Raw genomic sequence first — 14,552 nt, forward strand, 5'->3', positions numbered from 1 at the left:
TCCCACGCCGCTCACCCTCACCCCTCCCCCACGCCACTCACCCTCACCTCCTCCCGGGCCTCTCACCCTCACCCCTCCCCCACGCCGCTCACCCTCACCCTCCCACTCCGCTCACCCTCACCCTCCCACGCCGCTCACCCTCACCCTCCCACGCCGCTCACCCTCACCCTCCCACACCGCTCACCCTCACCTCCTCCCACGCCTCTCACTCTCACCCTCTTCCATGCCTGTCACCATCACCCCCTCCTATACATCTCACTCTCATCCTCCCCCACGCCTCTCACCCTTGTTTCCTCCCACACCTCTCACGCTTGTCCCCTTCCATATATTGCTTTGCCGTCAGTGTGTCGTTTTTGGGGAAATGTCTTTCAGACTTTTGCTCATTTTATAATTACATTGTTTTGTTAGCTTTGAGAGTTCCGTATATGAGCGTTTGTCAGATATGTGGTTTCCAGTATTTTCTGCTGGTCTGAAGCTTCTCTTCTTTCTCTTCAAATTTCTTTCACAGAGCGAAGGTGTTTCATTTTGATGAAGCCCAGTTTATCAGTTTTCTCCTGTGGATTGTGCTATTGGTGGTGTGCGTGAAAACTCTTCACCTAGTCCTAGATATCAATTTCTCTAATTTTTTTTTTTTTTTTTTTTTTTAGTTTTGTGTGAACTTTAAATCTGTGATCCATTTTGAGTTAATGTTTGTATAAAGTCTGAGGCTTGGGCTGAGGTTGAATTAATTTTTGCCTGTGGATGGCGCACCAGTCACAGTTTTAAAACACGTTAGAAACTGTGCATCTTTCATCTCCCTGAAGTTTTATTACAGTCCTACTTCCAGGATTTTATTCTGATATATATTTATTCGTGAGGATCTTTTATTGTCACCCTATCACATTCCTGTAGGGAAAAAAAGCAATTTGAAATTAAAAAAAAAAAATTGTCCGACCATGAGGCTTATTTAAGTGATCGCTTTGTTTTGGATTAAGTTGCTGCAATAATTAAAGTCTGATTATGACACATCATTTGGTTGAAAACTGCTGTACATTCACAGGCGGGTCAGTTGTAGGAAGAGAGAACCTGAGTGTTTTGAGGCTTCGGAACCTGGTTTGCTGAAGATTCTCCACGGCCTCTCCGCACCCTGGAGAACTTGCTCTGCTCCTAGGGGAGCCTGCGGGAGAAGGAGGGGATGGACTGAGCCAGGGCAGGGCTGTGTCTGTGGGCCTCACGGAGGTAGTACGGCAGAGACTGTGGGTGGGTGGGTGCCCCCCTGCACCCGGGGTGTGCACTGTGTCTGTGGGCCCCACGGAGTTAGGGCGGCAGAGACGGTGGGTGGGTGCCCCCCTGTGCCTGGGGTGTGCACTGTGTCTGTGGGCCCGACGGAGGTGGTGTGGCAGAGACAGTGGGTGGGTGGGTGCCCCCTGTGCCTGGGGTGTGCTCTGTGTCTGTGGTTCTGGGCCTGGCCTCTCCACCCTTCAGGATTTCCTGCCACCCCAAACCCAATTTAGTCTTGTTTGGCATTTTTTTAAAAACCAGAATTTATTGAAAATTGTGTTTTAAAAAGTCATTCCAGTGATAAAATGAATGTTGCAGTCTTTGTTAATAAATCCAATATGCTCGTAAAAGTTTGAACATGAAGGTGGTGTCATGGCTGCAGTCTCACTATCCCATGGCGAGAACCAAGGGATTTGGACCCTGTGTCCGGCGTTGATCCCCATCGTAAAGATCCTCAGAGCGAGGCCTGCTCACTGGCACGTTCACCATTGTTAGGGCAAAGAAAGCGGAAGCCACCGGAAGGGAACATTTTTTCCTACATGGAAATGCTTGTTTCTGTGGCCTGGTTGGCAGCTCCATTTCCCTGATTGAGTTGTGCCCACTCCAGGAGGCGCCAGCATGGGGCCCCTTGTTTTTCTCTGTGTGTGTTTCCACACCTCCCCTCCTGGTACCCACTCTAGGCTCTAGGTGCTGGGAGAGAGGTGGTGCCTGTCAGTCTGCACTGGAGGTGGTTCTTAGCAATTATGTGAAGAAGTGCTACCAAGTGTCCCACTGCGAGACTCACACTGGTGCAGAGCCCCCCCCACCCCCTGCCCCCCCACCAGGAGGGAGGGGCCTCAGGGAGGGGGTCTCCCCGCCCCCCAGGAGGGCGGAGCCTCAGGGAAGGGGTCTCCCCGCCCCCTAGGAGGGAAGAGCCTGGGGGATGGGCCCCCCAGGAGGGAAGAGCCTGGGGAGGAGAACCCCCCCGCCCCCCCGGGAGGGAAGAGCCTCCAGGATGGGAACCCCTCGCCCCTCCCAGGAGGGAAGAGCCTCAGTGAAGGGGCTCCCCGCCCCCCAGGAGGGAAGAGCCTCAGGGAAGGGCTGCCCTCCCAGAGCCAGGCCATGTGAAGGTGGGCCAGCCGCTGGCCGCGCTGCCTCCATGGCTAGGTCTTCACTTTCCTTGTGTTTCGTTAGGTAAGAGTCCCAGCAAAATCAAAATCTAGAATCCTCACCTCGGTTAAGCCGTTCTTAGTCTTACTGTTGAGATTTTTGAAAATAACCTTTTAAATTAAAGAATAGGTTGTGTACCTCGGCAAGAATTAGCCTCGCATGGCTATTTCCTCTTCAGGGTTTGTTTTTGTACCTTCATTGATATGTACTTTGAAAGTGCATTTTGTGTTTGTAAGCACCAGCTGAGGGGGATGGCCACATGAACCAAGCTGCCTGCACGGTGGTTTGTAGGTGACCTAAAAGGGGACTGACTCCTGAGTTCTAACAGTGACTTCATTGCAGTCAAACCTGGTGTACTGGAGAAAGACCAAGACACTTTGTAAAGCAGACGTGTGGCATTCGTGTGGCTTTCAAACAGTGTTCCATGTGCGAGGTGCATTCATTAGTGGACATGGCAGGAGGAGCTGTCATGTCTGAACTGTGCTTTGGAGGGAGGAGAGCATTCATCCCTCAGGAAAAAGTAAGGGCATCCCGGGGTGGAGGTACATTCCAAGAGGAAATCACTGAATGTGGCAAACAGGGTTGCTGAGCTGGACAGGGCTCCGTGGGGAGAAGCAACAAAAAACTCCAGAGAGCTGTGGTCACTGGAACATGAATCTAGGGTAGGTTCCCCAGTAGGGAGCCCAGGTGGTTCTGTGTCTGTTCTGGACATCAGTGGGGTGTCTGGCAGCTTAGTGTGGGCTCAGTGAGAAGCTTTGCAAGTACCACATGGCAGCAAGATGCACTCGAGAGACAGAAAGGGAGGAGGGAGGGAAACAGACACAGACATAGTACGCCTGTGGGACAGAGAGAGGCGGAGACGGTGAGGTCATGAGAGCCAACCCCAAGAGCACGTGCTCCCCTGTGCCTTCCAGCTCGCCCTGGCACTCCCCTCTCATCTCCCATCCAAGCCAGGTGCTACCCTGTTCTCCGTGTGCTCTTACCTGGAACTCTCGCTCTGCCTCCCTGCCTCACCTGTAATCTCTACAAGCACCTCCTGAATCCCTCAGAGCCGTCTCTGCAGCCACATGTTCACCCATGCCACGGACCCACCGAGTACTTCGAGTTACCATTACTTATGACCTTGTTCACTTCTCCCTGACCTTGACTCTAGTTGATGCAGGTGCCTTGTTGCGTGTGTGTTTGTGTGTGTGGTAAAACATATCACATCAAACATAACCATTTTTAAGTGAACAGCTCAGTGCATCAGGCACATTCACATCGCTGCAGAGCCATCACCACCCTCCATCTCTGGAACCTCTTCATCTTCCCAAACTGAAGCTCTGTCTCCTTTCAACACTGACTTCCCATCCCTCTCTCCCAGCCCCTGGCAATGCCATTCTACTTTCTGTGTCCGTCAGTCTGACGACTCTAGGGACCTCGTGTAAGTGGGATCGTACAACGTTTGTCCTTTTGTGGCTGACTTATTTCATTCGGCACAGTGTCGCCGAGGCTCATCCACGCTGCAGCGCGGGCCCCAGCTTCGCCGCTTCTCAGGCTGAGTCACACGTCACTGCGTTTTGCACACGACACTTCTGATCCATTCGCCCGACAACCGGCCCTTGGGTGGCTCCCCCTTTTGGCTGCTGCGGTTGATGCTGCTGTCAACGTGGGTGTACAAACATCTCTTCAAGACCCTGCTTTCAGTGCTTCTGGGGCACATGCCCAGTAGTGGAATTGCTGGATCACATGGTAGTTCCATACTTAATTTTTTGAGTTTTTCGCAGCAGTCGCACCATTCTACATTCCTACCAGCAGTGCACAAGGGTTCCCATTTCTCCACTTCTCACAACACTGACTCTTTTCTGTGATTTCCTGGTAGCCATCCGTGTTACTCACCGAGGTCTGGATACGTATTTCCCTAATGAGGTTAAGCATTCTTTTTTCCTAGTGTGTGAATGGTACTCACCTGGTTTGGATATGCATTTCCCTAATCAGGTTAAGCATCTTTTCATGTGTTCATCAGCCATTTGTATGTCTTCCTTGAAGAAATGTTTATTCATGTCCTTTGCCCATTTTTTAATCTCGTTGTTTTTTATTGTTGTAAGACTTTTTCATATATTCTCGATAATAATTGCTGATGGATTTGCAGATGTTTTCCCCCATTCCATAGCATGCTTTTTTCACTGTTAACTGTGTCCTTTGATGCACAAAAATTTTAAGTTTTAGAAATTTTTCTTTGTAGAGACAGGGTCTTGCTATGTTGCCCAGACTTATCTTGAATTCCTGACCTCAAGTGATCCTTCCCCCTTGGCCTCCCAAAGTGCTGGAAGTACAGGTGTGAGCCACCGCACCTGGCCCAGAAATTTTAACTTTGATTAAGTCCAGTTTGTCTGTTTTTTCCTTTGTTGCCTGTACTTTTGTTTTCATGTCTAAGAAATAATTGCCAGATCCAAACGTTGGGAAGCTTTCCACCTGTTTTCTGTAAGAGTTTTATGGTTTTAGGTTTTGCAGTTAGGTCTGTGGTCTGTCTTGGGTTAATTTTTATATATAGTTTAGAAAAGGGTCCAGCTCCGTTCTTTTTCATGTGACATTCAGTTCTCCCAGTGCCATCTCCTGAAGAATGCCCTATCTTTTAACACTTTTTACTGTGTATTGCACCGTGTGCACAGTAAAGTGTGGTTCAGTTGAATTAGATTTAAAGTTACAGTATCACAGGTCTGTAGGTGACGAGGGGAGCAGACAGAGAGTGGAGGTTCAGTTGTGTCTGTGCCTTCTGCAATGAAGGAAGTACTGGGAGTTTGCTGTCGGTATCACAGCCCTGCCCTGCAGGCTGAGACGAGGCAGATTTAGGAGATCAGTGAGACTGAGTAAAATACCGTTTTAACACAACATAGTTACCTACTGTGGGATAAATACCATTGGGGATGTTGCAAACATAATGTTTAGCCACGATAAACTGGGAAAGCAGTTTTTGAGAAGTTTTGATGCTGCCCATTTTGGGTATTTTTTAGCTTAGTAAATGTATTACCTAAGTCAGGGGTTGGAACATTTTTTTCTGCAGGCAGAGAACCAGCTAGAAAATGTTTCAGGTTTTTTGGACCACATGTGGTCACTGCTCCTCCTCCCTCCTCGTTCCTCCTTCTGACCTTTAGCCCTGTAAGTGCTGTTCTTAGCTTGGGCCGTGGTTTGTAGATGCTGACCTAACCCATCTGAGGGGCAATTAGGCACACATGTCTTAGTGGCAGGTGCTTTTGTGAGGACAGCGTGCTGTTTCCGCTTGCAGACTTTCTCCTCTCTCCATTGTATCTCATCTTTCAGTGGTGGGGAATTAATGGGGAGAAGAACTGTGATTTTGGTTGCATGTTATTTCAATGACCATCTGCTTATGCAGTTATAGTTATTCACTGTCTTTGTTTTGAAGCATGCAGCCAGTAAAGATCCCAGAGAAGTTCGAGAAGCTAGAGATCATAAGGAACCAAAAGAGGAGATCAACAAAAACATTTCTGACTTTGGACGACAGCAGCTTTTACCCCCCTTCCCATCCCTTCATCAGTCGCTACCTCAGAACCAATGCTACATGGCCACCACAAAATCACAGACAGGTAAAAGGGAGACCCAGCAACTGTCTTTGCTCTTTGAATGTATGTTTCGAGCCTGCCCCTTGCCAGGTGAGAGTTCTGTTTGACTGTAAGTGCCTGTGCTGCTCTTGATGAATGACTGTTGACGTCAGCCGGCCCTCCCGGGCTCGCCTGTATGCCTGAGGAGGCACACCTGATGTCTGCTCTAAAGCCTTGGCTCAGGCCGGCATTGATTTCCTAGCTTGTTAACATTCTCAAGATGAAGACTGTTTTCTTTACTAGTGTCTTACTCACTTGGTCTCTGTGGGGAGAAGACCCTGGAGTTGGAAGCTTTCCTGGTTTGTAGATGAAGTGCCTTTGGGAATGCTGGGGTGTGCTGGGGAAGCCCCGGCCCAGGGTGAGGACCACCGCCCCCTCCAGCTGCTCTGCCACAGCCACCTCGCTCTGGGCATGCTCCTCACTCTCCTGGGCTGGCTGCTTCTGTGGCCAGTTCTGCGAGTGGATGAACGTTTGATTCCTCACTGGGGACCTTTTGTGGGAGGTGCTGGGAGGGCACCGGGACGTCAGAGTGACCGACGCGTCAGGGTTCCCTGGGCTTTCAAACCTCCTCAGCTTCTGGGATGGAATACATGCGTTTGGCGCCGTCCTGGAGAGATGCAAGGCCCTTCTTGCTGGCCCTCGTGAGTGCTGCTGCTGCCGGCAAGGCTTCACTTGAGGATGGTCACCTGGCCACAGGTGTCTGTCTTTTTCTGGACTTTAAAAATACTTTTTATTGGCTGGGCGCAGTGGCTCACGCCTGTAATCCCAGCACTTTGGGAGGCTGAGGCGGGTGGATCATGAGGTCAGGAGTTCGAGACCTTCCTGGCTAACACGGTGAAACCCCGTCTCTACTAAAAATACAAAAAATTAACCGGGCGTGGTGGCGGCGCCTGTAGTTCCAGCTTCTTGGGAGGCTGAGGCAGGAGAATGGCGTGAACCCGGGAGGTGGAGCTCGCAGTGAGCCGAGATCGCACCACTGCACTCTAGCCTGGGCAACAGAGCGAGACTCTGTCTCAAAAAAAAAAAAATTTCTTTTATTTAAGTATTTTCAGACCTCCAGCAAAGTTGCAAAAATTCTACAGATAAGTCCTGTGTACCCTTTACTCATTTTACCACGTGGCACAATCTCGCCCCCTGCCTGTCCCCATGTATAACTTTTTTTTCTGAGACATGAATGTAAGTTGTAAACATTGTGCCCTTTTATCCCTGAAAACTAATGTTATTTCCTAAAAATTACTGTAATGTCCCTAAAAATAGAAACATTCTCTTAGATAACTGCAGCACAGACATCCCGGTGAGGAAGCGTACCGCGATGCTGCTCTCTCATCTCAGTGTCCCGTTCCGCATTTCCCATGCCCGAGTGTCCTTAGGGCAGAGGACAAATAAAATCTGGTCCTGGAGCCTTGAGCACCTGTGTTGTGTCGCGTTAGTTTCCTTTGATCTGAAGCATTGTCAGCCTCTTTGTCTGTCTGAGCCGTGGCGTTTTGAGTACAGGCCAGGTGTTTCATAGAATGTGTCTGATGGGGGTTTGCCCAGCGGTTCCCAGGATTGGGTGCAGGTCGTGGAGTGATGCAGGGGACTGACAAGTGTCCTTATGAATTGAATTTTGGTGGCTTTTTGTCCTGCTCTGCTGCTGGAGTCTGCAGAGCCCTCCATCTTAAAGTTACTGCTCCCCAGATTGCAAGCGAGACCCTAAGGTGTTGCAGGTACCGCCCATCAAATCCCACCGGGCTTCAGCATCTGCCGTGACCCACGCCCAGCTCATACTGCACGGTGGGTGCCAAATGGTGGTTTTCCAACTCCATCATTTCCTCCTGATATTTCAGTTTCTGCTGTAAGGAGGTGCTTCACTTTCGTGTCCATCCACACAGTTATCTGTCCATTTACTCTTAAAGAAAAAAAAAACTTTTAGGCCGGGCGTGGTGGCTCAAGCCTGTAATCTCAGCACTTTGGGAGGCCGAGACGGGCGGATCACGAGGTCAGGAGGTTGAGACCAGCCTGGGTAACACGGTGAAACCCCGTCTCTACTAAAAAAATATAAAAAAAAGTAGCCGGGCGAGGTGGCGGGCGCCTGTAGTCCCAGGTACTCGGGAGGCTGAGGCAGGAGAATGGTGTAAACCTGGGAGGCGGAGCTTGCAGTGAGCTGAGATCCGGCCACTGCACTCCAGCTTGGGCAACAGAGCCAGACTCCGTCTCAAAAAAAAAAAAAGAAAAAAAAAACTTTAAAAAAAAATAGAGATGGGGGTCTTGCTGTGTTGCCCAGGCTGGTCTTGAACTCTTGGGCTCAGGCAATCCTTCTGCCTTGGCCTCCCAAAGTGCTAGGATTACAGGCGTGAGCCATCACCCCCGGCCTATTTATTTTTAAGTACTGACTTGTGGACTCTTATTTGAGTCTCTGAACTATAATCCATTCCTATCCTTATTTATTTTGCTGCTCAAATTGTTCTAAGTTTGTCCAGTGGGGTCCCCCTAGGCTGGTTCTGAGTCCTGGGGCGACGCCCACCTCTTCATGAAGACCTTCCCAATTCACTGGATGGTCTGCTTACCTGCCTTGTCCCTTCGCAGTGCCGGAATCGGCTTTCTCCAGGGACCCCTGGTTCTTTTCATTGGAAGTTAGAAAACAAAATCAGTCGTTATCTGCTGCCCTCCCCGTCAACTGTTTTGCTATTTGACTTAATTTTATTTGTTTGAAACAGTTAAACTTGTTGTTTTGCAAAACTATGGAGTAATGCTCACGTATGTTAGGACATACAAGTAATGTCTGAAGTGTTGTTAAAGTGTCGAGATTTTCTTTTCCTATTTTAGCTTTATTATATCATCATCTTTTAAAAAGAGCTTTCTAAAAACGAAGTACCCAGTGTGTTTAGCAGGCCCCAGTTTACCCTTCCACAGCCCTCTTCCTCCACCACCCCTTCCTTATCCGTAACCTGGAAGTGGGTGGTCCATCAGCAAGTTAGCCGAGGACAGTGTGTAAAACAGCCTCGAGCCATGGAGAAGTGCTCGGCAGTTAGCTGCCTGCTTTGATCCAGTGGTCAAGATACTCAGCCTCAGCTGCTTCCCTGCGTTGTCACCCCAGGGCTTCCGGAGTGGGCATGAAGGTACAGTTTCTGTGCTAGAACGTGCTTCCTAGAGAGGAGCATGGCACGCGCAGCTGCCTTGTCTTGTGGTGGCCGTCAGTGCACCTTTCTACATTGCTGGGAAGACAGGAGTGCGGATGGAGGAGTCCCCTGTCAAGTGTCCGGGGGCCGGGGGTGCAGAGTCCACTTATCGGGATGGCAGAGAGAGACAAAGGCCTTTTACAACAGTGTCCATACAGATCAGGAATCTGGGTAGGTTCTGTCCTGTTGTCACAGGATCCCTTGAGTGTCACTTTGCCAGCCGTAAACCTCTGTGGCCAGCGGCGCCTCTGCTTGAGTTCCACTCGCACCTGCTGGGCTCATTCTGCCCACTCGGCCCAGCAGGCTGTACTCGGCTCATGCTACCGGCCCAGGTGCCACACCTTCTGAGGGCAAGCCGGGAGTGGAGCAGCGAGGTGTGTGTTGGTGAGCAAGCGTGGCGTGGGGCCACTGTGCACAGCCAGGCTCGCTTGGCTGCTGTGGCGGGGCGGGCGGCTCCAGGCGCTGGCTCCGTGCAGAGCTTTGGCTGGATGAGGCGTATCGCAAGCGGTTCATGCTGCAGGCGCTGGCATCCGGATGAGGGGAACACGGTGCCGCCCCAAAACTTGGAGTCACCAGCAACTGCGGAGCCCCAAGGGGATGGGCTGGGAGAGTGTTCTGTGGCTCTGTCGCTCTCGCCACCCACAGTACCGGCTGGGGTGCGTTTTCAGCTCGTCCAGCTCTGCCGCTTTGGCCCTGGCCTGCAGCTCCCAGGAGCGCCTGGCTGCACCGCTGCTTGCCACCACACAAGCGGAGGGCAGGAGGGCTGTAGTGTTACCGCTCTGGCTTGAGGAATCCCAAGGTTTGGGTCCCCAGAGGGATCGCCGCTCTTCACTCCCGGTTCCGCGAACGAGCCGGCCAGGAACATGCTACGGCCCTTTCTGCACCCGCTGTTGGGTGGGGCCTGAGTTCTTGTCCTGTGTCCGTGGACACCTGGAGGGGGAGCAAGGTGGAGAAGAGTTTTATTGAGCAACAGAACCGCGCTCAGCGGAGAGGAGCCCCACAGTCAGTAGCTGCTAGCGGCAGGCGGGCGGGCCTGCTGTGTGACCGCTCCGGGGTCTGTGTGGGCCCGGAATGGAGGAAGTGCCTGCTCCTTGGCCCAGGCCTGGGCCTGGAAAAGACACCATCTGATTGGCTAAAAGGCCTGCCCGGAATGGAGGAAGTGCCTGCTCATTGGCCCAGGCGTGGGAAAGACACCATCTGATTGGCTAAAAGGCCTCAAGGACGTTCTCACTCCGGGTTGTGGATTCTGTCGGGAACTGGCAGCGCAGTCCCAGTCTCCAGGCTTCAGGCTGCCTTTGGCTTGAAGGTCGGGTTTCACCGGGGACCTGCTCCCGTCTGTCTCAGAATCCGTCTGCCGTTACCACTTTTATTTCTTCACCTCTCACTCCATTGCCTGCCATTCCTTGTTGCCTCCCTGTGGGAGGGGTGTTGGAGCCAGGTTATCAAAGAAAGGCTGAGATTCCTGTCATGTCTTTCTGTTAATTTTTAATTCCTGTGGTGATGATCACGGACGGTTCTGCGCTCTCCCTCCTGCTGCCCCGTTAAGTTTACCACAGGCAGGAAAGAAGAGCAGAGTCACATGTCGGTTTCAACGTGCGTTGTACCGCTGACGCCGTAGCAGAGCCCGTGCGTGTAGCTCCTGCCCGTGGGCAGCCGTAATTCTTAGTTTTGGATGGAGGGTGACTGGGACTCTGTCCGAGCTGTTCTGCACCCTCCACTCTGCAGTATCGGAAATGAAAGATGTGTGCTGTGCAAGAAGGTTGGGAGCATGCGTTTGTGTGACAGCCCCCGGCTGGGGATGGGATCTCAGGCACCCAGCGTTGTTTTAGGCGAGCATTCGTTCTTTTTAGAGTGGACTGGCATCTTTGTTAGCAGCTTGTTCTGTATCTCTCCAAGGTGTAGCGGTTCACGGTTAAAAAACGACCCTCACAGCACCAAAAGCTGATTTCAGAGGATTCTAGAAAGATAGTGGGGCAGGAAGACTCGGAATTCACCTTCTCACCTAGACAGCAGTTCCCCTGGCAGAGTCTGGCTGATGGAACTGTTGGGAACTCTGGAGTCTACTGAAGGTTTGCAGCTTCTAGGCGGGAGGCTGGGACGTGAATTTCCGTCAGTTTCAGCTCTGCTGCCCACTCCCTTCCTCAGCCCTGTGGTGCAGGGTGTGCGGTGTTCCTGGAACAGTGTGCGTGCAGCTTGTGGGAGCCAGGGCGGGCGAACAGGACCTTGTCCCCAGGTGCATGCAGAGGGGCCCTCTCATCCGGTTGCAAGCCTTTCTTCCATGAGATGTCTGAGAAATCTAAAGGGCCAGCGCTCTTTTTATCTCCCCACTTCGTTTTCATTGTTTTCTCCTTTTGGGAGCCAGACATTAAAGACCAGGATATTCAGAAGCAACTGTGTATATGGGGTAAATTACAAAGTGACTGCGTGTGCCCAGGGAAAGGCACAGGCTAAGGAAAGACATGAGAAAACCTTAAGTTTAAATCTCTGGCTCACCCTCCTCACAGAGACAGCCTGCAACTATAAAAAATGACAACAACAAAAACACCCCCAAACCAGTAACAGCAACAAAATAGTAAACGCTGGAAAAGGAGGAGAATCTGCTTTTCACAGTTTCTACATTATTGGATTCAAATGTCCAGTTTTCAACATAGAATTACAAGGCATACAAAGAAACAGGAAGGTATGGCCCAATCAGATGAAAAAAATAAGTCAACAGAAACTGGTCCCAGAAAACATCTGATGCCAGAACTACCAGAGACTTGAAAATAACCATTTTAAATATGCTCAGAAACTAAAGGAAGTTGTGAAGAGAGTCAAGAAAATGATGTATGATCAAAATGGAAATACCAATAAAGAGCTAGAAAACCTAAAAAGGAACCAAAAGAAATTCTGGAGCTAAAAAGTATAATAAGTGAAATGAAAAATTCACTAAAGGAAATCAAAGGCAGATCTGAACAGACAGAAGAAAGAGAGAGCAAACTTGAAGAAAGGACAGTAAAAATCATCAAGTCTGAGAAGCAGACAAAAAGGCCGAAGGAAAGTGAGCAGAGCCAAGGGGCCTGTGGGCATCATCAAGAGGACCAAATAGGGATTGTGGGAGTACAGAGAGAAGAGAGTAAGAAAAGGCTGGAGAGGGTATCTGACGAAACCCATGAATATGAACACCCAGGGGGCTTGGTGAAGTCCAGTAAGATGAGCTCAAAGAGACCCGCACTAGACACATTATACTTGAGACACTTCTGTGGAAAGACAAAGAGACTCTTGAGTATATCATTGGTATATTAGGAGTGATAAAAGAAAAAAAATCTTTCAACCAAGTATCCATAGCCACGGAAACTGTCCTTTAAGAGTGCAGGAGAAATTAAGATATTCTCAGATAAACAAAACCTGAGGGAATTTCTTACCACCTGACCTGGACCTGCAAAGAAATACTTAAAGGAGGCTAACAGGTTGAAAAGAAAGGACACTAGACAGTAACTTGAAGCCATATGAGAAGTAAAGACATGGGCAGTTTTGGCCGGGCGTGGTGGCTCAAGCCTGTAATCCCAGCACTTTGGGAGGCCGAGATGGGCGGATCACGAGGTCAGGAGATCGAGACCATCCTGGCTAACATGGTGAAACCCCGTCTCTACTAAAAGAATATAAAAAACTAGCCAGGCGAGGTGGCGGGCGCCTGTGGTCCCACCTACTAGGGAGGCTGAGGCAGGAGAATGGCGTAAACCCGGGAGGCGGAGCTTGCAGTGAGCTGAGGTCTGGCTACTGCACTCCAGCCTGGGCAACAGAGCGAGACCCTGTCTCAAAAAAAAAAAAAAGACATGGGCAGTTTTAAAAGCTAGTATTGTAACAATGGTTTTTGTTTTCTATAAGATGTAAGAGACGAATACGTTTAAAAAATTAGTCTGCAAGCTAGTATCATTGCAACTTTGGTTTGTAACTCCACTTTTTTCCTACATAACTTAAGAGACTAATGCATTTAAATGAATTGTTTATGTTTCGGGGCACAGCATGAATAAAGATGTCGTTTTGTGACATCAGCAAATGAAAGGGGTGGGAACAGATACGTAAAGGAGCAGAGTTTTTCTGTGTTACTGAAGTTAAGCTGGTATAAATTTAAATTAGAATGTTATAACTTTAGGATGTTAAATGTAATCCCCATGGTAACCACAAAGAGAATAGCTACAGAGCATACACAAAAGGAAACGAGAAAAGAATTTAAACATTCCACTATAAAAAATAAGCTAAATATAAAAGAAGACAGTAGTGCAAGAAATGAGGGATGAAAAAAGCTGTAAGGCATGTAGGAAACAGAGCAAAATGACAGAAGTAAATCCTCAGCAGTAGTTGCTTTAAATGTAAATAGATGACGCTTTCTAATCAAAAGACAAAGATGGGCAGTGCTGTGGTTTGGATGTGGTTTGTCCACACCAAAGCTCCTGTTGAAATTAGTGTTGTGAGGTGGGGCCTACCTGGGGGTGACTGGTCATGTGCATGGACTCCTCATGAGTAGATCAGTGCCCTCCCTCCAGGTGAGTGACTTCTCGCTCTCGCGGATAGATTAGCTGCCTTGAGGTGGGTTGTTTGAAAGAATCTGGCTTCCTTGGTTTCTCTGTCTCTTCCTTCTTCTCTCACCATGTAATCTCTTGCACATGCCTGCTCCCTTTCCAATTTCCACCGTGAGCCAGAGCGTGAAGCCCCCACCAGGTGTAGCTGCTCAATATTGAACTTTCCCGCCACCAGACTCAGGAAACAAATCTCTTTATCTTTTGTGGCAACACTAAATGGATGAAGGCAGACGCATTAAGAAAAAACAACACATGATCCTACTACATGCTGTCTGTAAGAGACTTACTTTAGATCCAAAGACACAAATAGATTGAAAATGAAAGGATGAAAAAAGATATTCCATGCAAACAGTAACCAAAGAGAGCAAGGTGGCTATTCTAGTATCAGACAAAATAGGTTTTTAAATAAAAAAAGGTTACAAGAGATAAAGGAGGACAATATATAGTAATAAAAGTTTCAGTACAATAAGAAGGTATAACAATTACATGTGTAAACATTTACATACCCAACGAATGATAGACCATCAAGATACAAGAAGTAAAACCGATAGAACTGAAGGGAGACTTAGACAATTCTACAGTAGTAATTGGAGACCTCAGGTTCCACTTATCAATAATGGATAGAATAATCGTATAGCATATAAGAAAGGAAATGGAGGACTTAACAGCATAAGCCAACTAGATTTAATGGACATACAGAATACTCTGCCCAACAGCAGCATGTACACTCTTCTCAAGTGCACCTGGGACACTTTCTAGGATAGACCATATGTTAGGCCACAAATTAAGTCTCATTGGTTTTTTTTGTTTTTTTTTTTTTTTTT

The 14,552-nt window shown here is 49.1% G+C and overlaps 1 protein-coding gene across 1 annotated transcript in view; it reads left to right on the top strand.

The window, feature by feature from the left end:
* The window catches only part of EHMT1 (euchromatic histone-lysine N-methyltransferase 1), a 184,275-nt gene that overhangs the window by 61,523 nt on the left and 108,200 nt on the right, over positions 1-14,552 (top strand). The window contains exon 4 of the mRNA XM_011985185.1: positions 5,813-5,993. Coding sequence (XP_011840575.1) covers positions 5,813-5,993 — 181 coding nt within the window. The remainder of the gene's footprint in view (positions 1-5,812; positions 5,994-14,552) is intronic.

The sequence above is a fragment of the Mandrillus leucophaeus genome, unplaced genomic scaffold (genome assembly GCF_000951045.1).
Source record: "Mandrillus leucophaeus isolate KB7577 unplaced genomic scaffold, Mleu.le_1.0 Scaffold28, whole genome shotgun sequence".
In the NCBI taxonomy this organism is placed as follows: domain Eukaryota; kingdom Metazoa; phylum Chordata; class Mammalia; order Primates; family Cercopithecidae; genus Mandrillus; species Mandrillus leucophaeus.